The following is a 25,005-nucleotide window of genomic DNA, read 5'->3' on the forward strand; positions in this document are numbered from 1 at the left end:
ATTTTAATTTTGCAAATATATATTATATTTGAATTATCCATTTTTCAAAAGATTCTCTTTGCTCTGGAAAACATATTTTTTCTGGTAGAATGATAAATGTGATTAGATATTAAAGTATACTTGTGCATAATTATTTATTTAGAATTTCATGTTGTGAAGATATCAATTATTTAAATTTATGAAATGTGTCATTAGTGTTTTTACTTGAGACATTTTCAGGATTTTTGAGTTGGGTTCACAATCACTCCCTGGTAATTATACCGGAAATAGATAAATTTTCTGTTCCAAACAAATTAGTTCTTAAACTAAAAATTTTACATTTTATTCTTATGATTTAATTTGCTTTTAATGCACCAAAGAGCAGCAAATTATCCTTTTTTCAATTTGCCTTTTTTAAAAGTAGTCTTGTATAAGCATACTGCTCCAAAAATTCTAAATTTTGGCCCACTACGAAGTCTGCATAATCTTATATTTTTTGAAAAAGTATTTAAATTATCCTTCAATAACTTCACTTTGCACTTGAATTACAGTCAAACCACAATAATGCATTTAATGACTACGGAGAAAAGCTACTCATTTTTCCACTGTTTTTGACAAAATAATCACCTTTTTTGAAGTTTTCATTCACTCCTTATCCTGCAAAGGAGACTTAATGCATGGATCGTTAAAATGGGCTCCTATGAGACTAGTATACTGCAGGGCTGATTGTGCTCCGGAAAAAATCCGGATTTCCGGAATTTTCGCTAACAGTGATCCGGAGATCGAAGGTCCAGATGTTTCAAAAATTCATTGTTCACAGAAGTTTCCGGAAATCAAATTTTCAAAAGTGGAACTTAAAAACACAGTTTATTTTATTTGTTTGTAAGGGAGAGCCAGAGAGATACTTTATAAGCTTATATTCATGATTAATATTCATTTTTTATCAGTAAATAGTTGTTATAATCATAAACTAAAGAAAGAAAGACATATTTGTAAATTTTAATTACTTCTCCAGGTCATCATAGGTATGTGAAAAATTTTAAATATATTTTAAGTAAACTAAGAAATATTGAGAATAAGGAAGAAAAAAAGCCTTGTTTAAATTTTTTTCAATTTAAACTGTCTTTTTTTTTTTTAAACTTAAGAAATTTTCCGGAATTTTGGCATGGGCTCACAATCACCCCTGAATACTGTATAATATTTTTATGTAGTGAAATACTAACGTGATTGTTTGAATTTCATTATGCTTCAATATTTGAGGACATGCATTGTAATATTGTATGGAATCTAAAATTACTATTGTTTCATATTTTTATTCAGGTTCATAGACTAATTTCAGGATATCTGCGCACCTGGAAATTCATGAATTTCAGTTTTGAACAAAATTTTTAATGATTTTAACTTTTTTTTTTTAAAAAATCAGGAAAAGTCATGTATTTAGGTCGCCAAAAAAATCTTATTTTTAAAATGGAATTTACCCCCCCATATTCATGGTGTTCCGAATATCTGAATTTGTAACAAAATCCCCACTCACAGTCATATTTGATTAAAATATAAAATGTTTTTATCGTGCTCTTTAAAAATTATGGCGTTCTTTCAAGAAATGAAAGAAAAAACATTTCTAGAGCGAATCATCTTTTAAACTTCTGTGATTTCAGAATTTTATTTTATCAATTTAAAATTTTAGATGCAGCAAGCTAATCATTGGCGAATTTTTTTATTCCGAAATGAGAACTGAAAAATCAGGAGTATTTCTTTCCTTTCCGATGAACAAGAAAAGTATCTTTAGAATGTAATTCTGCAGAAGAAGAAAAAATTTATTTGCTTTTGTATTTTTTTCAGCTATTTTATTGCTTCAACTCTTTCTTTACTCTGTTTTTTAAATTTAAAATCTTTAAATATCAAGATGTAGAGTAAAACAGCTTTTTGGTTATACCAATCATTTCAATGAATGTTATTATTAAGGCCCGGATTTTGATGACATTTGCATTTTTGGTCCTTTAGAGCATTTTCTTTAAATTTTGGGGCGTATTTTGCATTTTAAAGCATTTTTTGATAATTTTTATTATTACACTGGCTTCCAAACAATGAAGAAAATCTCTAGGATATTAAAAGGTGAAGCAACATCTTTTCAAATTGAAGAGGAATTGTCAGTAAGTGTGACCGTCCTTTTCAAGTACGCACCAATAACATCAGTAGACGTTGAAAGAAGCTTCTCCTGGTATAAAAATTTGCTTTCAGACAAGAGACGCTCGTTTACATTTCAAAATATTAAAAAAAAATTTATAATCCACTGTAATTCTCATATTTAGTAATATTATGAGATGGAAGTTGTTATATTCATTTAAGCTTCTATACAAAATGAAAATGTTTTGGAGTCAATATATTTTCCTTTTTTTTTTGCTATTTTAGGATATAAAACATATTTTTCAAACTTTAATGAACGTAGAACAAGTATTGCATTGCTTTATATTTTTGAAACGACTCATAATAATTTTAAAGAGTAAAACATTGTTTTAGTTCAATATTTTTACTTCTATTTAAGTCATGTCATAAGGCATTTTTAGCGCAATTTTTGCACTTTTTAAGGGCATTAATTTAGATTTTTTAGGTCATCAAAATCCGGGCTCTAGTTATTATAATGCTTTTTTAAATTTATTGTTGTGTTTTTGTCTGAGAGAATAGTAACTTCGTTAAGTCATGAAAAATTCTTGGAATTAATCATGGAAAGTCATGAATTTGAAAATCTAAAATGTAGCAGATGCCCTGTAACCTTCAATTTAGTTAACTCATAAAATTTTAGCAAGTTATTTTAACTGTTTTATATGTGTAACAAGATCTTCTGCTGTGATGAAAGTGTAATAAAAAAAATTCTCAAGTTTGCTGTTTTAACTGAGGAAGAAATTTACCAATTTTCCCAGTTATTTCTCAAAATATATACATCTTACTAAATCTTTTTATGATAACTTCAAGAAACAAAACGTTTATCAAGAAAACATTGACTGATTGGAAGTAACAAATTTCTTATATGTTTACAGTCTTGCGTCAATTAGCAGCTTTACAAGATTGCAATTCAAATTGACTAACAATCTAATATACGGTGCAGAAAAGTTTATTTGCGCAATTACTTTATCAGTGGAATAAACTCTTGGAGATGCGAAGTGTTGTTAGCAAAGTGGTTACGAAACTTGTACTGTGTATGCTACACATTAATCTGTTAGCAAAGTTATAGAATGATTATGCAAATAATTATATATGTATTAGTAATTTTAGCTGTTCCTTATAGTCCTATGAAAAAATGTCATGCTAAGGAGTTTTTTTTTATGATAAGTTTCATTTCTTTAAAATGAAAAAAAAATTATTTTTAACTATACATTTAAAATTTATAAAAACTTAAAAATGTTTTAACTTGTTCCTTAGTAATTATACTTCTAAGTTGTTATTTCAATTCTGCAAGCAAGTTACAAAATAAACCTGAAGCACGAAAATTTCCTGATGTAAGAAGATGTTGCCTATCTGTAAAACTCTTGGAAATAGAAATTGTGTTAAAAACAATTGTAATTGGTTTCTCTGAACGAAATATGAATCATAAATTCCAAATTTGTGTTAAATATTCTCCGCAAAAAGGGTGTGATTTTTTTTTTTTAAAATAAGCAATCATTAAGTCATGCAAAGCAAGTTAGATAACAATTTTATTGTAAAATAAATCAATAAATTAACAGAAACTTTTTTAACTGTCAGGAATATCATATTTAGAATAATAAGTGTTCCTTTGACAAATTAATCACATTATAAATTACAAGTACTTGCTCTTAAATTTAGCACGTGAGAATATCATGCAATGTCACTCACAAAATTTGAGAACTAAAAAATGTTTATAAAGGAAAGTAATCCCCTCCAATATTGTCGTATAAAGAAATGGCGGATTTTATATATAAGCCAGCATACTTTTTTGTGGCTGAAAAATTTATCAGCCAAATTGAGTAACTTAACATTGACTACCTACTGAAAAATTTTAATTAATTTGAAAGTTCTGCATTTTATAAAAATAAAATAGCCATAAGTCTAAAAAATGACTATTTTTTCTGTACCCAACTATTATATAAATTCAAATTTTATTTTGTAGATCATAATAGAGCATAGGATAAAGTAATAGTTTTGAATCATTTTATTTTGTACACCTTTAATAAAGTTTCGTATACAAGGATTGAATACAAAATTGTGCATTATTATAATCCCTTGCCAAAAAGAGGTATTTAAAGGTGTCCAAATATAAATAATTTTGTACAACATTTACTCAATTCTTTTACCTGCTCCTATGTACAGGGGAATCGTCAAATTCTATTAGTTGGTGAGGGTTCTCTTGTTAGAGCAAGACAGCTTCTTGGAATGCATTTCGCATTTAACTATCTACAGGGAATATTTTATTACAGTTATTAAAAAATAAGATTTAAAAATATACACATTTAGGGTCGTAAACTAATATTTATTAGACAGAAAAAAAACTTAGAATCTAATTCTTAAAGAGGAAGATAAAAAATATTAAAATCTGAATTGCTGGTGGAAATGAGAGTTGAACAGCGATTATTAAGAACAAATTCATCGATATATTAAACTGATCTTTGTACTTTTATTTACTTTTTTCCATAGAGTAAAATCTGATTTTAATAACGTTTTTGTCTTCTAAATGTTATTTGAGACTCCTTTCCCGGTATGCTCCATTAAAATTGGCAAGGTTTTCAGTTATATGTCATGATTCAAAACATACTTTGTAAGTTTTTGATAGCATGATGAAATATAATCAATTTTGATTATAAAATATCTCCCCATTGTGATACTTTGATGTCTGGTTGAAATTGATTATGAGAAGTTACTGGAAGCAGGAGATCTCTTTTGTTTGAATGGAATATAATCAGTCTTGGTTATAAAATGTTTCTGTAAGACAGGTACCCGTTGTTTATGATGAAACGTGATCAATTTCGATGATAAAAAGCTTCTGGAAGATAGATCCCCATTGTGATGGTTTGATCTCCTGAAAAATTGACTATGAGAAGTTTCTGGAAGACAGATCTCCTTTAATTAAATGAAATGTAATCAGTTTTGGTTATAAAATGTGTCTGGGAGACGCATCCCTTTTATTTATGATGAAATGAGATCAATTTTGATTATAAAAAGTTTCTGGAATTTGCAGATTTCCGCTGTGATGGTTTGATGTCCTGATGAAATTGATTATGAGAAGTTTCTGGAAGCAGGTGATCTTTCTTTGGATGAAATCTAATCACTTTTGATCCTAAAATGTTTTTGGAAGACACAGATCACCTTTTGATTATGATGTAAAGTGACCGCTTTAAGGACACAGATCGCTTTTGAGATGACATTATGAAATGTAATCAAATTTGGTTACAAAAAGTTTTTGAAAGACACAGATTCCCTTGGATTGTGATGGCATGAAGATACATATATGACAAATTTTGATGAATTTAAAATGTTTGTAGGATACGTGGATCAACTATGATTGTGATGATGAGAATCTATCATATTTGAAATGTTTGTGGGAGACACTGGTACAGGCTTCACTATTGCCTGTAATTATGATTCACACATGCATCTTCTTCTTTGGGTTTCTTTTTGGGTCTGAGTAAGATCTTCTCCATGACTACAAAAGGTGATTCATATAGTAGTGATAAGACTAGTGATAGTACATATGTAAGGAACATATGTCCTATGAACATATACAGCTGCAACAACATTAAATCAATATTAAAATATATTCGAAGCAATTGAAAACATAAATTTTGAAATATTTGTAAAATTATTAGATGAATTTTATTAGAAAATTATGTAATTCAACGGTTAGAAAGAATTGTAAAAAATAGAGGAAAGTTGGGTTAAGATTCTAAGTTTTATTCTCAATGGAGATTCTAAGGTCAGTTAGAGCGAGACTGTTCGACTTAATCGAGATATTCATTGTTTAGTTTTGTGTAGTACATCATTCCTGAAAAGTCAGATTTACTAATTTTTTTTATGTATGTAAAGCGTAGCGTTTTTAAAAAGTACTTAAAGTTGCTTATTTTCGTTTTTTAAAAGCCCTAAAAGGTGCTTTTTTTAATGGGTGTTTTAAAAAAATCCTTAATGTTTCCTTTTCTAAAATGAGATGGTTTTTTTTTTATCATGTGGGTTTTTGCCACGAATTATGCAAAAAGCTATTTTATTTAAATGTTTCCACAATTCATTCAACCACAATAATAATAATATTAGGATATGCACACTAATAAAAAAAAACTTTCTTTCTATTATTAAAAGCTCATATGTATGTATATATAATATACATACATATGAACTTTCAATAATCGGAAGAAATTTTTTTTTTATTAGTGCGCCTTTCCTAATTATATTTGGGGAGATTTCCGTATCGTGATCTGTAGCAGAAGAATCACCAAGCCTTGGCAACTTCCGGGCAGCACTGACCGCGAGAAACTAAAATACACATCACAGAAAGGGACCAGCTCGAAAGATATAACTCGTAGCCCAGCCCCGGGCAAACATTTACATGTTTTTTTTTTTAAATTTGCAAGTTTAAAATCAATTTTTGGCGATTGTAGTTAGCGAGACAGATCACGATGCGGAAATATCCCCTTATATTTATTTAAAAAATAAAGAGTTAAAGAATATTCTTTGAATGCTTGAAAGGTGCTAATTTTTTTCTTCAAAAAATTGGCTGCGCACCCTGAATGAATTTTTAAAGAAAAGTCAAACAGTACCGAGTCAGGGGTCTGTCCAGACATTTTGTGAAAGGTCCGTTTTTCGTGAAATTGTGAAAAAATTACTCACATTCTTTCAACCAGGGTCCGCTTTTATGAATTTGTGCAAATAGGGTCCGTTATTGCAACAACAAAAAAATTTTTCAAGGAGTTTTTCAATTGTAAAGACATACAAGATTATGCTCAACACTGTAAAATTATAATTAAAAAAATTAAATTTTAAAAAATAAACAACAATTGCTGCTTCTAAATTAGAGATGCAACATACAAATATTTGGTATTTAGCCTATATTGCTGAACGCAGAATATTCATTTTGGACGAATAATGGAAGAATCGTCTGCCGAAGACAAAACTTAATTCGTTTACATCCATCTTTCTTGTTTTCTGGCCTGGAAAGGGTTTATTCGATTAACAAAATAATAATGAAAGTACAAATTTGTGAAGGGTCCGATTAAAGAGAAAAATCATTTTGTGAAGGGTCAGTTTTTAAGTTAAAATATTTTGTGAAGGGTCCGTTTTTATGAAAAGATATTTTGTGAAGGGTCCGTTAACGGACCCAAATTTCTTCTAAACAGACCCCTGCGAGTACACGTATTAACTCTAAGGGAAATTTAGAAATACAATTATACAATATGACAATTTAAGAAAAATTATGCATGTGATGTAGTCAAGATCGTACCCAAGGAGAGAGTTGTCCCACGGCTGCCGACGGCCCGACCTAAATTTCTTTCAAAAATAGTGTTTAATTATAAGTTTTTTTTAAAAAAGAAAATTGCAAAGAATTCCATTATATCTATATATAAACTACAAATTTGTATAAAGTGTTTTGTAAAAATATGAAAATAAGGCTTTTTGTGCTTTTAAGAAGGGATTTGTAATACATTTTTTCCTGGTGTCCGTGATACCTTGGATGTAATTATCTTCATCCTAGGCTGCACTGCAGCTTTCGTGGGCCCAGCATTGATACACATCAAAGATAGAGAGGGCAAAACAGGATATTACTCGATCTTATCCCGAAGCAGAGGCTTTTCTTTGGCGCAGTATAACCGATTATGTCTCTTCTATGATTAAAAATATATTCAACTCAATTTGTACGTCGAATTTTCTTGGTAGCTAAAATTTTTCGTCCTCAAAGCATCACAACAAAAATGTCTAGAAAGTGAGATATTCCTTAGTCTAATTCAATCGTCAATACAGCACAGCTAAAATTCCAGAAAACAAAATCTGCCACGCATACCGTACTTGCCAACTTTTGCTCATTCCAAAAATGATTTTTCCAAGTTTTAGCAAAAATATATTTCTATTTTTCCAAAGCTACATCGTAAAATTAGCATATGTATATGTGTTTATTTATTTTTTTTAAGTGAAAGAAAGGTTAAAATCATTCTAAATTAAGTTTATAAAATCTAAGAATAAAACTAAAGAAACAGGTTTTGGTATCACTTTAAATGTAAAAATAAAATCTTCCGAGCAAATTGACATCAATGACTTACCGATTGTTGAAAGTATAATGTTTATAATCATGAATTTTAGTTGTAAAATATTCAACACATATATGTGTCAAATGGAAATCCGAAATCATTTTTTTAAAATTAACGGAAGAATATTGTAGAAGATGTTTCGTCACATTTTAGTCAATTTAAAAATATCCTACATATGTTGAACCAAATAGAAATGCGAAATCCTTTTTCAAATTTAATGGAAGAATTTAGTAGAAAAAAATAATTCGTCACATTTCAGACAAAATTAAAATATCAACTTTAAAAATTACTCCAATTGCTTACAATATATCTTTTTTCATTATTTTTCATTCATTTATTAGAGAGAGAAAAAAATTATGTTATATATTTCAAATTAGATTTAACTCAGAAATGTGTGTGCTTGATTGTTTTGAACTATTTTTTTTTTTATAAAAGTGCCTTTAGACAATCTTGTCTTCCGGCATTTTCCTCATTCTCTCAGAGAAATTAAGAGCCATAGATCACAGACACGATAACTAATAAATTAATGGTGTTTATTTAATCTTTATAAATTTATCATGGCCGTTTTCCTGCACGGTTTCCACTAAGTGACATTTCATGGTCATTCGGAATGCGTATCGCCAGTATTATATGTCATCACAAAACATATCCGATTACTCAAAACAACTTTGGCTATACAAATAAGTTGAAAATATCTTTATTGATAAAAAACAAAAAGAGGAAAGTATGTAATTGCAACCTGTTTACATAAAAATAAAGTGGACATATCTAACAATCGAGAACGAGCAAAATGCGACCTACTGAATAAACAAAAATATATTCAATGTCAGTTTTCTTTAGCGAAATTATTCTTACAAATAAAATTATTGCTGAGCGATTCTAGGCTTGAATTGAAATGTTGCTAATAAGTAGATTTGCTGTAAAAATTATATAAGAAAATAGAGTTTAACATTTAATAATTTTTTTAAATAAAATTCTAACAATAAATTAATATTAAAGGGACCAAACTATTCATCATTCTTCAGATTAAATTAATGCAACCATGTTTTCCAGATACCGGCTGCCCCTCTTCCCATAATTTTTTTTTTTTAATCAAATAAAATCCATAGAAAAAAAAAGTTTGTTTACGCAGGGAAATTGCGCTTCTTTACCTAATTTCATGATTTTTTAAAATTTATCTTCACACATTATTGTATAATGGTGAGTGTGCGGGTGGGTGATCACTTGGATCAGTCTGCGTAGGGACCGAGGGTGTGCGGTATTGATCCTCGTTTAACTGTTCTACCGTAAAGTGCTCGACTTCGCGTGCAGGTCGTCGGGCTACCGAAGCGAGAGTGCCATCCCCTCTGCGGAGGATCAAAATTGTGATGGCATGTCTTCGGATCATCCTCAGGAATGCTTCCCAGGCGGTCGCCAATAGCCAGCTCTAGTGCGACGTAAATGAACAAATCAATCACACATTATTAATCTTAGTACTTATATCTTAATACTAAAAATCCTATCATTAAATCAAAAGTTATGAAGATGTTTTTTTCATTTTGAGAAACATATGTATGTACTTACCATAAAATCCAAAGAGAATTCTCTTGGGCTTTCGATAGAACCATAAACGGCACTCATTATTACTGGATGAATGAGATATGCTGGAAATGTTAAGCGACTAACTGGGACCCACAGAGACCACGATAGAATTGTATTGACGATACCTATTGAGAAAAAAGAAAGTAGAATGTAAATACCCGAGTACACGATATTTATTGAGAAGAAAAAAGTATGCCGTAACTACTCGATTATACGATGTCTATTGAGAAAAGAAAATATACAGTAAACACGTAATTATACGATAACTATTGGAAAAAGAAAATGTACAAATATCTGTAGCCAATCGTATTTTTCAATAACTCCTGTTACCAAATGCTGTTTTTTCTATATTATTGCCAAGAAGGTCCATCGGGTAATTGACACACTGTTAACCACTTTGAAACCGTGATTCTCCCTTAACGGCCCACGGTATAATATCTGAAACGAGTCTCTGACTTTAGCCACCTAAGATCAGACGTGGTTGATCTCATACGGAACTCTCATATTAATGCGTATGCGTACTCCTTCGTACGCATAAACTCGGAACATGAGGGCCAGCGGAAGCGCTTTTTTTCTCCTTCCTCTGGTCGTGAAGATGCTAACTCTTTCCGCCAGTCTGGCAACATATAATTCTATAAAGTTACAAACCACTAGAAATGTAAAACTATTTGCTTCCAGACGTACAGCAACCACTATTCTTCAAGCAACAAAGAGATAAAGTATGCCTCTTCAATAAAAATACTATGTCGAAGGTCGCAGTTGCTAGGGCTGCCTGACTAAAATTTGCAACCGAAATTTGTTGTTCCTCAAAGGGTTGAAGGAACTTCAAAACTATCTCTTCCAAAATTATTGCCGCTAATGATGGGAGATAGTTATAATGGGATTTAGAACTCTATATTGGATGTAAAGTTGTATACACTACCCTAGATTAATTAGGAGCCATCCTCCTCATCCTGAAAATCAACTTGTTCAGCATGTCAGAAGAGCTTCTTTAGATGTTATTTTTTATGTTCCTCCAGACTTTCAGATCAACGAATAAATTTAAATCAACATTTAGAACCATTTCCCAAATTCCCATTACAAGAAGACGAGTGAACCAAAGATGAATGACTTGCTCTTTGTCTGGTGTAAAGGTAGCCAAAGCTAACGAAGATAAGGCGGCCAAGATTTTTTTATGTTATAGTATCTAAAACTCTTTTTATTATAAGTATAAGAACGATAACTCTGTTAAACATTTAAAAAATATATATTAACCAAATACTTCACTGAATATTAAAACATTGAATGGGGAAGGAAAATGTAGATGAATTGACTAAAGACTAGAATTTACGAGATTTTTCTTAATTAGCAAGAATTCTTTCAGTATAACATTGCATAACAATACCTCCATATCCATAGTAGCAGGCAAAAACAAGCCAGGCTAGACAGACACCCCAAGCAGTTCTGGCCAATGCACTGTATGCAGCTGCTTCGGCATTGGTCGGCAGGATACCTTGATTAGCAGGCCACATGAGGTATATGATAGTCAATCCAGATCCTATGCTGAGTAGCCAACATACTACTACCAGTGACTGTGTTAGAAAAAGGATTACGATTAAACAATTTTAAATATAGGTGTACAAAGTCGTTCAGTGTTATTTATTTATATTAAATTCAAACTGAGTGTTGTATTGAAGAACATTGAACTACGAAATTAAATAAAGAAAAAAATATTAATAAAAGCTTCTTTTTAAAACAATGTTCTCTACCGCTTAAATGATATAATTAATAAATATTAGAATTATATAATAAATACTAGCTGACCCGGCAAACGTTGTTTTGCCATATGATTTATTTCTAGAGTATGAAAATATATCTTATTTATTGTAAGTGTGTGCGTATGTGGTATGTGAGTGGCAGTGGCATGGAGCGCTGTGAACGATGACGGAAGGTGAAAATAACAACACAACAAATAATAATTTTTTAAATTTATTGTAACTTTTTCTTATAAATTATATATACAACTAATTCTGAAAATATTAGTAAACAATATTAATCTCTTAGTGCAATGGAGTGTACAATATTTTTTGTCATTCCGTCTTTTGCTAACACAAATAAACTGGATGGTTTACCCACTCGAGAGCATGCCACGTATAATTGTCCGTGTGAAAAACATGGTGTGCTCAAATCTAAGCCACAAACAGACATTGTTTGGCCTTGAGATTTATTAATAGTCATTGCAAATGCCAATCTAATGGGGAATTGAATGCGTTTAAATTGAATTGGCACATCTGTGGGTATAATAGGGATTCGTGGAAGTAATACACTTTCACCCCGGAATTTTCCATTTAAAATAATGACTTCGATAACGTTGTTCATTAATTTTTTAACGACCAATCGCGTGCCGTTGCACAGCTGTGGTGGGTTCAAATTACGAAGCAAAATAACAGGAGATCCAACTTTAAGTACTAAATTATGCGGTGGCATGCCTGGTAAATCCAATGAATTTAAAAACTCTGTTGGAAAATATGCAGCTTCCATAGGATCGCAAACTGCATCAATGGATTTGTATGTCACCATGTTACCTGGCAATAACTGTTGTATTTTCAGATTCAATTCGTTGACGTCCACATTTTTTGCTGCTAAAATCGCCCTTTCTGCAAGCCACTCATGATTAATGTATTGCGTGTGTAAATCGGGAAATATAAGGTTAATGAGAGCATCTTTTGAATCAATGATTGTGCAGAAATCCTCCGGTAATTTTATGCATCCTGTCTCATCCTTGGTAACTTTTCCATCACCGATATCTAGCAATTGTTTTGAGAATGTTTCAGCAGATGGATTCTGAAGCATTTGGACTTGCATATTTACTGTTAGTTGAACTTTTTCAACATTATACCACAGTGGAGATGATTTCAAGCAAGCATTGATCTCATCAGCGTACGTTGAACGCGGAATGACGGGAAGTGTTTGCCTGAAATCACCTGAAAGGAGTAGCAGAGTGCCGCCAAATAATTTGTCATTGTTCTTTATATCTTTCAATGTCCTATTGAACGCCTCAAGCGAATGTTTGTGTGCCATTGTGCATTCATCCCAGATGATAATTTTACAGTGTTTCAACACTGTGGCCATAGACGATTGCTTTTTTATGCTGCACGCTGCGTCCGGGTTGTTTTGAATATTTAGTGGCAGCTTAAATACTGAATGAGCTGTTCTGCCTCCATCCAATAAAGTTGCCGCAATGCCAGATGATGCAACGGCCAACGCGATGCCATTATTTGATCGTATTTCAGCGAGAATTAGCGAAATAATAAATGTTTTGCCAGTTCCACCTGGTGCTTCCAAGAAAAAAAATCCACCTTGACCTGCCGAAACTGCGAGCATAATGCGGTCATATATGTTCCTTTGTTCCTCATTCATCAGTGGAACATTGCGAGTCACAATAGCTGCCATTTCTACTGTATTGTAATGAAGTTCACGATTCATGTCATTATTTAAAAAATCAGATGCACTTCGATTTGGCGAAAGCATACCGAAATGACTGAGAGGCAAGTTGGCAATAGTAATGCAAAGATCCTCAATAGCAATCAGTGCTTCATTGTACATAACATCGCTGAATGCTATCGTTAGATCGTTACAACGTGTGCGATGGTGATACAGTATATCATCAGTCATCGAATCTTTGTGATTATCCCATAAAGTTTCTATTCTGCCCGGGAAACATGTAGTTAATACTATAGCGAATAGTACACGAATTTGCTTAGCAGTACAGTTCAATGCTGCTTCAGCAAGCATACATTCCCACTGGTTGTCATCTTCCAGCAAGCCGAGTGCAAGGCATGCATCTTTATACGTTGGATGCTGATGCCCATCGACTTTACGTATATCGCGAAATGACAATGAGCCGGTGACATTAACCAACAACAGTCGAAGATAAAAGCACTCAGTCTGCCTTGGATTGACTGTAAATACTCTCCCCAAGGCGTTTGATTTGAATAAACCGGGACATGCTTCAACCGGTGTGCCTTGCTTGCGGGGTATCCATTTTTTTTGTTTGAGACCATATGAAATAGTGTGGTACTTCTGAGTAAAGTAATGTCCGTGCAAAAGCACCAAAAGCATCAGCACGATTACACAATTCAAAAAATTCGGTGAGTGTAGTTTTTGGTGGATTTATAGCTCTGTCAATCGCTGTCTCGTTCGTGAAATATACGCGCTGACCGTTTTCAAGATGGACGGCTAAATGAATAACGGTTGGATCCCGTTCATGAATTGGGAAACCAAAGATACGCCAAACTGCTTCATTGGAGCTGATGTACCGGCCAATTTGGTACAGCGTTATTTCATCGTTGTTATTCACTGGAGGGGCAGTCACATTGGTATTTTCAACTCGAAATACTGCCATATCACTGCCTTTATTCACATACTTGCAAATATATTTGATGCTCTTCACTGAACTACAAAACTTTACATTAATATGAGCTTGGAATGTTTTGCTCAGTAGAGGTGAATAAGGCACCACCCAACGATTGTCAATGTCAATGTCGATGTTGCTGATATTTTTAATAAACGATTGTCCGCCATTATCGGAATTTCTTCGACGATATATTGGATATCCGTCAACTTTTGTGATCGTATCGTTAGTGAAATTTTTAGGAAACCCTTTGGTACATTTTCCATTTGCCATACACGGCGATAAACGATTAAAATTGCCGCATGGGCCATGAATCATGTTAACTGTAACAATATTAAACAGCAATTGATCAGTAGACGGATTTGGAATTTCCGCAGAAATTACACTATCGATTTCTTCAGGACGTATTTTGTTGATTAACCAAATCAAAATGTGCGCATGAGGTAATCCCCTCTTTTGCCATTCAACCGAATACATCCAGCAACGTGTAGGACCAAATACTTGTAATTTCGTAATGAAACTTATTAAAGACTTTAACTTTTGTCTGAATACACGTGCTGTAATGTCATGACGATGTATTGCATTTTGGCCGGGAAAAAGCAATGATGTAATCTCTGGCCATTTAGGATTACACGTGAACGTGATAAACAAACACGGTCGTCCGTACTCGCGCAAGTAAGCCAGAGCATCCTGGATATATTCTTGCATATGACGTGGACTGCCTATATACGATGATGGTAGAATGACCGAGTTACCAATTTCGGCGGCATCGGCGCTGCTGACAATAACGTCTCGCAAGTGAATGTATTCTTCAGCACGCAACTGTTGTTGATTATATCGCAAGTATCGCAGTCGTTTACTCTCTATCTTCACGTACATGTCGACCATGAATTGTTGACAAAGCTCACGATATCGTAGAATGATGTTGTCCTGACCGCGTCTATTCATCAACTGATACGCATAATAATCCTTCGCACTAACATTCTTGTTTGTTTCGGCTCCTGTAATAATATATACTAATAAATATAATTATAAATAAATAATAAAAATATAATTATAAATAAATAATAAAAATACAATTATAAATAATTCATGAATAATTATAAATCATTAATAAATATAATTGAAATTAATTAACATTAGTTTAGTTTGATAAATTGAAATTAATTAAGTTCTTTGTTAAATGAGTAATGTTCAAGTCCACAATGAATGAAGTACCTGTTGCGGGATCACGTTGTTTAATATTTACGCAATATCCATCTTGTCCCTTCCAAAAAATTAGCGGATATTGGAGAGCGTCATATGAACGGTGTGTTTCAGCAATGAACTGGAGATTATTATTTCTTCTACGAATCACGATTTGTCGTGCAGTTGTTCGATCGCCAACCATGATTCCAGCAACGTCGTCAACAACAGGTGCATTGAATCTACGAATATGCTCTCCAACAGGTGTTTTATCAGGGCTGATGACAATAGCGTGATGATCACTTTGTAATTTAGGCAAGTGTGATTTGAATATTTTCAATAATTCATTGTGCTCATTCAATAGAGCGTCCAGCTCACCAACGATGCGTTTGGCAAAAAATGAATTGAGGTGATTGTATTCACAACGTGCGTCTACGCGCGCATCTTTGCCGCCCATGAAATAGATTTGCAAAAATTTATGCGCTTCGTTTGGCATTGGCAGCAATGAGCCCACTTTGTGATAAATTTGACCTTTGACTTTAAATGTTGAATTGAATTGTTGACCATATACCGTATTATTTTTAACTATTTCTGTTGCTCCGAATGATGTCATTTGGAAACAGGAATTGAATGTCCGAATTGATTACAGGAACACATTTGAATCTGGATTCGTGCCAAACAGTAAACCCTTTAATGGTTCAGGTGGTGTATCAATTACATGTAGTTGTACCTTTCCTGATGAGCAACACATCCCGGCTGGCTCATTTTTGAACTTAAGAGCATTGCAATGCAGGCATTCCTTGTCCATGTTGACTTTTGAATGAGCATAATATTCAACATTAGGCTCATACTCGAATGCTAGGCGCAGGAAAGACTGAGAGTTAAAAGATCGATGTGCCTGTTGGCGTTGTTGTTCATTTACTCTTAGTCTGTTAAATGTGAGTTGGCGCGATCGTCTTTGTTCCAATCTTCTTTCTTCATTTCGGTCAGCTCGTGCATCTTCTGATTCTACTTGATGCAATCGTGCCATGCTCTCACGTGCATCAGTATTGTCTTGCTGGATTTGTTCTGCGTTTCTTTCGGCTCTTGCATTCTGCATGAATGTAGCTTGACATGTTTTACGGCCCAAAGAAGCCCCTCTACATCGTTTTGGCATTGTTTGCTGTTAAAAAAAATTAAATTACTTAATGATGAAAAAAAGTATTATGTATTTATTTATATTTTATTTAAGTTATAATTCTTTTGGAGCGTTTGGATGAGAGTAAACTTTGTGAGCTGCGCGCGCAGAAAACGACAGGATAAAGTTAGCCATAGAATGAAATTAATTAAAAATATATATTTTTACTTAAATAATACCTTTTTGATTGATTTTAATATTTATATTTGATCATTACAGCATTTTTATTATTTTAAATTTTTTTCCATACGCCAAAAAAGTATAACTTCTAACGCATATACATAAGTACACACACACTTTTTTAATTTAACATACTTTTCATGATATTTCTCTTTTGAAATAACAGAGCAGAATTACTCTTAAAATCAATAATTGTATCAATTATTTATAAAATAGGAATGAATAATGACAGCTCTGCAGATTAATAAATGAATAAAAATTTACTTGAGAATAACACTTAAATAGTAAAATGATATTTGTAAACGTATGATGAAAAACAGCATAGTAGTAATGTGTTTATTTATCTTTTATTACTTAACCTACCTTTCACAATATTTTTCCTTCAGAATAATACAGTAGAAATACTCTTAATATTAATAATTATTATTAATATTTACAGCACTGCAAATTAATAATAATTACACGGAAATGATAATTGTAAACGTCACAACGGCGTTCGATGTACAAACAATAATAATGGCCGAAATTTTTCCGAAAACTGCGTGAGAAGTGAGATACTGCTTATTGCAAACCTGCCAACTTTTAATCCTTTTGAGGATGATTTTACCCTGCGGTAGTTAAGCGGAATTTAAATTATAATTTTAGACAGAAATATTCGCTGTATTTAAATCAAGCTTATGCGTACTTCTACAATAGTATTACATATTAATATATATGCTTAATTTTTTTAAAAATAGTAGTGGATCAAAAAGATAATAAATTAAGTTTATAAATGCAAGGAATATATAGAAAGCATACATTTTGCTACTAATTGAAATAAAGAAATAAAATTCTACCTGGTTGTCGTCTTCCAGCAAGCCGAGTGCAAGGCATGCATCTTTATACGTTGGATGCTGATGTCCATCGACTTTACGTATATCTTGAAATGACAATGAGCCGGTGACATTAACCAACAACATTCGAAGATAAAAGCACTAAGTCTGCCTTGGATTGACTGTAAATGCTCTCCCCAAGGCGTTTGATTTGAATAAACCGGGACAACGGCCTTCATCGGTGTGCCTTGCTTGCGGGAAGTCCATTTCTTTTTGTTTGAGCCCATGTGAAATAGTGTGGTACTTCTGAACAGAGTAATGTCTGTGCAAAGGCATCAAACGCATCCGCACGATTACACAATTCAAAAAAATTCGGTGAGTGTAGTTCTTGGTGGATTTATAGCTCTGTCAATCGCTGTCTCGTTCGTGAAATATACGCGCTGACAGTTTTCAAGATGGACGGCTAAATGACTAACGGTAGGATCATGAATAGGGAATCCAAAGTTGCGACAAACAGCTTCATTGGAGCTGATGTACCGGCCAATTTGGTAGAGCGTTATTTCGTCGTTGTTATTCACTGGAAAAGCGGTCACATTGGTATTTTCAACTCGAAATACTGCCATATCACTGCCTTTTTATTCACATACTTGCAAATATATTTGATGCTCTTCTTTTAAGGGCGAGCATAAGTATTAGAGTTTAAAGTGAATTGTTGCAACGTGCGTGAATATTACTTTTTGATTTATCAGGTTTCTATGTCTAGTTTGGATTGGAATATGATTAAATAAAGATATATTTAAAATATACGTTAAATCTGTCCAAAAAATGAAAAAAAAATTAGTTATAAACCTATTCTCATACCTACTGAATATACATATAAAATTTCATCAAAATCGATCCAGCCGTTTAGGAGGAGTTTAACCACTAAAACTGTGACAAGAGATTTATATATATATAGATTACGAAAGAAGTTCATTTTTCTTTTAGTTGAAATTTTCGATACAAAAAAGGAAAGCAAGGATGTCAGTTTTTTATTTTTATCGAATTCTGTCCAAATCCAAAATTCATAAATTAGTGATTGAATTTTTTATTTATTCAATTTATATGAGACTAATTAATAGTAGAATATCAAAAAAGCATGATTTAAGTTGGTTGGATAGCGATACGTAACGTTAAAATTTGATAATTCTCGAAAATGTTATTAACTAGATATAATATAATGAAGCTCTGGATAAAGATGGTTTTATGATAAATTTTTTTATTCCATTTTATAACTAGTGTCAAACAACAGATCCATAAAGACTTCGTGCAGCTAATAATGCTCAGTACCAAATTCTTATAATTTTGAACCAACGAATCGTCAACGATTGGATATATTTTGCGTCAGTTTTATAATTGGTGAAAGCAGGGAGCTGTATATGATTATCATATACAGCTCAACATATGATACCGCCAACATATATGATTATCACTAAAGGTTCCACCAGCATATTATTACACAATAATGATTCAAACTATATATGATCTAGACGATTAATAAGTATGATTATATTATAAAATAAGTTTAATATGATTATATAATAAAGAAGCCAAGTAAAGGATTATCCAGCATGTGATAAGTTAAAAGAAAGGTAGGGTTCCGTCAACTATTGAAGTCATAACTAGTAAAGTAGATCTGAAAAACGTGCTGCGTCACTATAAATAGTTTACAAAGAAATTAAAATTTCATCGATGAAAAAATTTATTAAAAAAATAAAAACTTCATGATTACTTTTGCATTTATTACAGTACATTGGAGTTGGCGAATATCCCATTTCCAAATTATGCAGCGACTCAAAAATGTAGGCTAATTAAAATGGGTTATTGCAAAATTTTAGACCTACAGTAAATTTTGATAATAATGTTTGAAAAAGATAGCTAAAAAATTTCATGCCCCACTTTTAACTCTTAAGTACATATTTAGGTTCCAGAAATGACCTAAAAATGATTATTTGATGGCTTCGCAAATAAATTTTGTTTTTCGTCCAAAAAATGCTACATTCTTGGTGTCATATAAACAAACTTTGTAAAAATTAAAAAAAAGGAACAATGCTGGTCATTTGATTGAGTAATTAATGGAGGGCTACATTTAATATTAAGAATAGTTTTTGGACATATTCGTGAGGTGTTTCACCAGATTGGGATACCATTTACCTCTCTCAAAAATGCAATTTAAGAGGGGGGAAATTAAATTTATGGCGCTAAATTTTAACTAAAAACTTCGTCCATTATAGTTTTGAAAGTCATTCGAATGTCTTTAATTTTCTATGCAGGAAATCCATTTCACATGAAATGATAATTTTTCACGAAAGGAAAGAAAAAATAAATCCCCTCAAAAATCGCAGTTTTTGTTCCCGCATTATTATGCAATCTAAATGCCAAAAATGGAGCCATTTTATTTTTTGGCGTGATTATCTTTTCAGTTTAAAAAAATTCGAATCAAATAAATCGAAAGTCCTGGTCTTTTGGCAGTTCCTAATTCTTATACTATTAGTTAAATTACATTTCCAATATGCAACTTACTTTATTAAGGACGCATTCCTTTTTCTTATACATGAAATATCCGATAGCCATTCCAACAATGAAAGGTCCCATTCTGCAATATGGTTTTATGTACACGTTCTTGTAATACTCATTCACCAAGTCTAAAGGCCTACAGAGAAAAATTAAAACAATTCCATATAACTAATCAAACTTAATGGCAAAAACACAGACATAGTATTTTATACAGAGGTTGGTCACATTGTAGCTAAAAAACATTGTGGTATAGTCACTTTTCGTTTAATAGATCATGTTTTAAATACTGTTAAACATTTTTTATGTCCTGTAAATTTATATTGATGAAAGCAAAATGAAAGTTTTTATTAAGTATTCATTGTATGGAGAGCAAGAAGTCGAATACTCCAAAATTGAAGTGCTTCATTCTCAAAAGCTAGGGAAAATGCTACAAACAGGTACCGATGAATTCTTAAATCACATGCAAAAAGGAAAACGTTTGTAATTACAATTGGTCCATTTAATAGGTCGTGGGAATAATATGGTTCTAACGCCTAAAGAATTAATTCTTACATACTTAAATCTAAAAATAGAACCAAATGGATGGGAATAAAAAAGGGTGAGAAAGCGTTTAATTTTGAATAATAAATTAAGAAGGAGAATTTAGATAAAGAAATAACATAAAAAAGATCTAGTTAAAGCTTTTTATTACGCTTATATAGACTAAGTCACGTCTTAAAAAGCTTTCTTTTTTGCAACTAAGTTTATTTAAAGTTAAAATAAGTGAATTAACTAACGAACTTCATTTACAATTGAAAATATTATACCAATGTACAAATGATTTTTCAAAGTGAACAGTCTCATTGAAAGTTCATACGTCGTTACCTCGAAACTATGAAATAGATTGTTGGAAAAATTAGCAGGTAAATGTACTTGTGGTGAAATATCTTACGAATTTATTCAACACAAATATTGTAACCATTCGAAACATGCTTCATGACTAATGTGGTCAAAACTCACCAATTATGATGCATCCCTACAAATATTATCTTTTACTAGATGTGATATTTATATTGAGTTAGCAGCTAAATTCCACCCGGGATTTTTTTTAAACTATTTTTATTTTCATAGTTTAAATTTCGGGAGCATTCCATTTTCTCTGCCAGTTCTTTCCTAGTTTGGTGCGAATTTTCAAGCAAAGGTTGGTTTAAACGCTCCTCTTCGAACTCAATACTCAACTGGACAGGCAGAACAAAGTTAAGGTCGAAATTTCCATTTTTTAACTTTGGCGTACCAGTCATGAGCAGTTTTATGAGCTATGGAACCCTCTTCAGACACAACACAAATGTCAAGAGCAGCTTTTACTGCCTTAGAGCCTTGATTAAAATCAAAAAGAAGGAGGTATCGAATGCTGACCAGCTGACATTCAATTTTAATAACCTGAAAATCGATATACATTAATTCACACAAAAAAGAAGAAAAAATAGATTCCGGTAGAACAAAACATTCTCTTTCGAATAATCTAATATATTATACCAAAAACATTTAATGACAAGCCGAATGTTAAAATTAAAGAGAAAAAAGGAGGGAACGTAGAATACAACTCAATAGTTTAATTGAAATTGCAAGATTGCTTACACAACATTGTTGATATATGGAATTGCAGGATAATGATTCTGAGCTGTGATGACTCCTGTTGCAATGGTGGAGGCGAGAAGAAATGCAATCATTGCAGCGATTCCAGCTTTCAAGTTCCTGTTAAACAAACATAATATATCACAATGAGAAAGAAAGATTGCTACAGTAATGAAAGAACGTAGTGTGTGACATAAAAACACTGTTTCAGACAGTGTTTTTATAAGTGTTTAAAAATACTTAAGTAATGTACACACTGTTTTATATCATTAATTTATATCAGTATGTGGCATCAGTATGTATGTACCACAGTATGTTTTGATCAGTTGTGGTATAACAACTGATGTTAATTATACTACGCCAGTTGTCAAATCTTTACATTTACAAACAGGAAAAGGGATACAAGTAACAATTGTTTGAATTGCTGACATCATCTTTCTTCAGAAATAATTTATATAAAAAAAATTTTTTTCTCCAGTAAATCGGAAAATATTTCCTCCGAGCTGAAGTTTTCAAATTAGGGTACATGTACCCCTTGAGATACAAAGAGATCTGTGGAATCAAAATATGTAATAAAATTGAAATATCACTAAAATATGTCGTGAATTTACAATTTTTTTCTGGCAATGAATCTGCAACATTTTTAAAAAAATTTCTGGGAGTGTATGATAAAAAAGTTTTTTTTTAATATTCCGTACAGTTCGTGTTACATTGTATTTCAAAAGAATTTCTCTTCATCAGTATTTAGGTGATATAAATAATTATCCTGCAAATATATTTTATTCTATTTTCAGCAATATACATATACATATATATATTTTAATTCAGAACTTGTAAAATTACTATATATTTTTTTTAAATTTAGAGGTTGTAAAATTTAAAAGAATACAGTGTATTGGGTTCTTTAATTACATTGTTTTTTATATGGAAGTAGAGGATTTATATGTTAGAAATCATTATAAAATAGGCAGCACAATTTGTATAGTGTGTAACCTTTTCGCCATCTATGGCTTTACCGAGGTTCGACTCCCCAATGGTAAAGGCTGAGTATATGATCAGATATTGACTTAGTGGTTCGGAATTCACTATGATATGATGTTCTCGGCAGCTTATCTGAAAAAATTCTAGCTTATTAAATGATTTTTGTGTAGAAACTCGGTGATGACAATCATTTGCTCTCCGCTCTAAACAGCGGTAGAGTAGTACGCATATGTGTTAGTCGGATCATTACCAAGGATGAAACCCGAATCCTCAATTATAAATCATTGGTGTCAGTGCGGGATAACAAACCAAAACATGATAAGATACAAAATTAATCAAATTGTAAGCATATAAAAGTTAGAAGTCAGACAGCATTTGATACAATGCATTAAACAAATACCGTCATCAGTATCACTGTCTGTTATTCAACTATTATATATATTTATGCTTTTACCCGTTTCTATATTATTACAGTCTAGAATAGTGATTCTCAACCTTTTTTTTTGTCGAGGCACACTTTTAACGATTTCGAAATTTGACGGCACACAATGAAAAAAATTAGATTAAAATTTGTTTAATTACCTATTTTACACTGCGTTAAATAGTTTGTGATAATAATTTTGAATGTGAAATAAAATAATATGTATTACAAAAGCACATTTATTAAGGAATTAATTATTTCTTTCAACCAATTTTTTATTAGTTAGTAACAGTTATTTATTTTTTTGTTATTGATTAATTCTTAGTTTGTTTTCTATAGTTATTAACTGTTATTTTTCTTTTTTTTACATTAACTGTTATTTTTTTGTGATTTCTTGTTAAATAGTTTTTTTGCTAATTATTGATTGTTAGCTTAATTTTTGCTAGTTATCCTTTGTTAATTTGTTTTTTCTATATTTGTTTTTGTAGTTATCCTTTGTTAATTTGTTTATTAATTGCATAGCTTACTTTAATGATTAGCTCTTACAACATTTTTTAAAATTGTGTGTCATATACAGTTTAGGCACTTCCTCCATCTTATTTTAAGATTGTCAGAGATAAGACAATTGCCGACAATGATTTTCACGCGGTTAAAGCATGGAAAAATTATTAAAGAACAAAAAACATTAGAATTTTTATTGTATCATTTCTGATATTTGGCGGCACACAAAAGTGCCGCGGCACAGTGGTTGAGAATCACTGGTCTAGAACAAAGATAACTTTATTTATTTTGAACATACTTACCAGACAAGTGGAATGAGTATTAACGGAGATACAAGGTACATTTGCATATCCGCAGCCAAATACCAAGTGTGGCTGAGACACTGAAAAATAATACAACTTTTCAGAATGAAAAACTCACTAAATCCAAATTTAAAAGAAATTAACAATTAATGTTGACTGAATCTAACCATTTCATTGGTGTTGTAGAAATCTTGAATAAAAAGAGCATTCACCCACCACTGCTTACGACACCACGCATCGTACATCACGATACTGTTTAACCAGTTAGGACCAGAACTGAAATATCTCAGAAGAAAGGCGCAGTTAAATACGACAGCCATCATTAAGGGAGCCAGTCTGAAATAAAAATACTTGTAAGTAAACTTCTTTTTTTTTAACAGTCGGTTGAACAGCAGACTCAATTTCGGATTCAACTCTGTAGTCCTGCAATTTTGAACCAATCCAGAAGACAAGGAAACTCCCGAATAAGCACCCCCAGAGGTATGATTTGTTATGGGTACATAGAGGACTTTGTGACTTGACAGATCATCAGTCACCATTTACTACATGGGGAGTCTTCATCCAGCGGAGATCGAACCCATGGCCTCTTGGACATGGACCCAGTGCTCTACCTACCACGCTATCCCAAGTTAACTTTTTTTTATATCCGTCGTTGAGCAACCGACTCAATTTTGGGTTTACGCAACTAATGTTCAACTCCGTAGCCATGTAATTTTGAACAAATCCAGAAGACAAGGAAACTTTCGGATCAGTACCCCCAGAGGTATTGATTTGTGATGGGAACATGGAGGACTTTGAGACTCGACAGATTTAACGTGCATCAGTCACCATTTACTACACGGGGAGTCTTCGGCCGGAAGAGATCGAAACTACGAACTCTTGGACATGGGCCCAGTGCCCTACCAACCAGGCTATCCCGGCCCTAAGTAAAATTTTGTGCTCTTATCCCATTGCGGACTTTTACCTGGGTTATACCACGGGAATAATTGTTCACATAAACGGCGCATGTTATGAAAGGCATGATGAGATTAAATGAAAGGTCAAAATTGACCTTAATTGACCTGTAACCAAGACAAGAAT

General features: G+C 32.1%; 1 protein-coding gene across 1 annotated transcript in view; it reads right to left on the reverse strand.

Annotated features, from left to right (window-relative positions):
• Positions 1 to 3,653: 3,653 nt before the first annotated feature.
• The window catches only part of LOC107444483 (nose resistant to fluoxetine protein 6), a 48,221-nt gene continuing 26,869 nt past the window's right edge, over positions 3,654 to 25,005 (reverse strand). Inside the window, exons 9-15 of the mRNA XM_043056079.3 lie at positions 24,093 to 24,261; positions 23,926 to 24,005; positions 21,724 to 21,840; positions 20,113 to 20,242; positions 11,188 to 11,374; positions 9,786 to 9,928; positions 3,654 to 5,717 (exon numbers count right to left, since the gene is read on the reverse strand). Of these exons, the coding sequence (XP_042912013.2) occupies positions 5,556 to 5,717; positions 9,786 to 9,928; positions 11,188 to 11,374; positions 20,113 to 20,242; positions 21,724 to 21,840; positions 23,926 to 24,005; positions 24,093 to 24,261 (988 nt within the window). The 3' untranslated portion in view covers positions 3,654 to 5,555. The remainder of the gene's footprint in view (positions 5,718 to 9,785; positions 9,929 to 11,187; positions 11,375 to 20,112; positions 20,243 to 21,723; positions 21,841 to 23,925; positions 24,006 to 24,092; positions 24,262 to 25,005) is intronic.

This window comes from Parasteatoda tepidariorum, chromosome 1, assembly GCF_982258835.1.
Source record: "Parasteatoda tepidariorum strain Cologne lab strain chromosome 1, Ptep-v5.0, whole genome shotgun sequence".
In the NCBI taxonomy this organism is placed as follows: domain Eukaryota; kingdom Metazoa; phylum Arthropoda; class Arachnida; order Araneae; family Theridiidae; genus Parasteatoda; species Parasteatoda tepidariorum.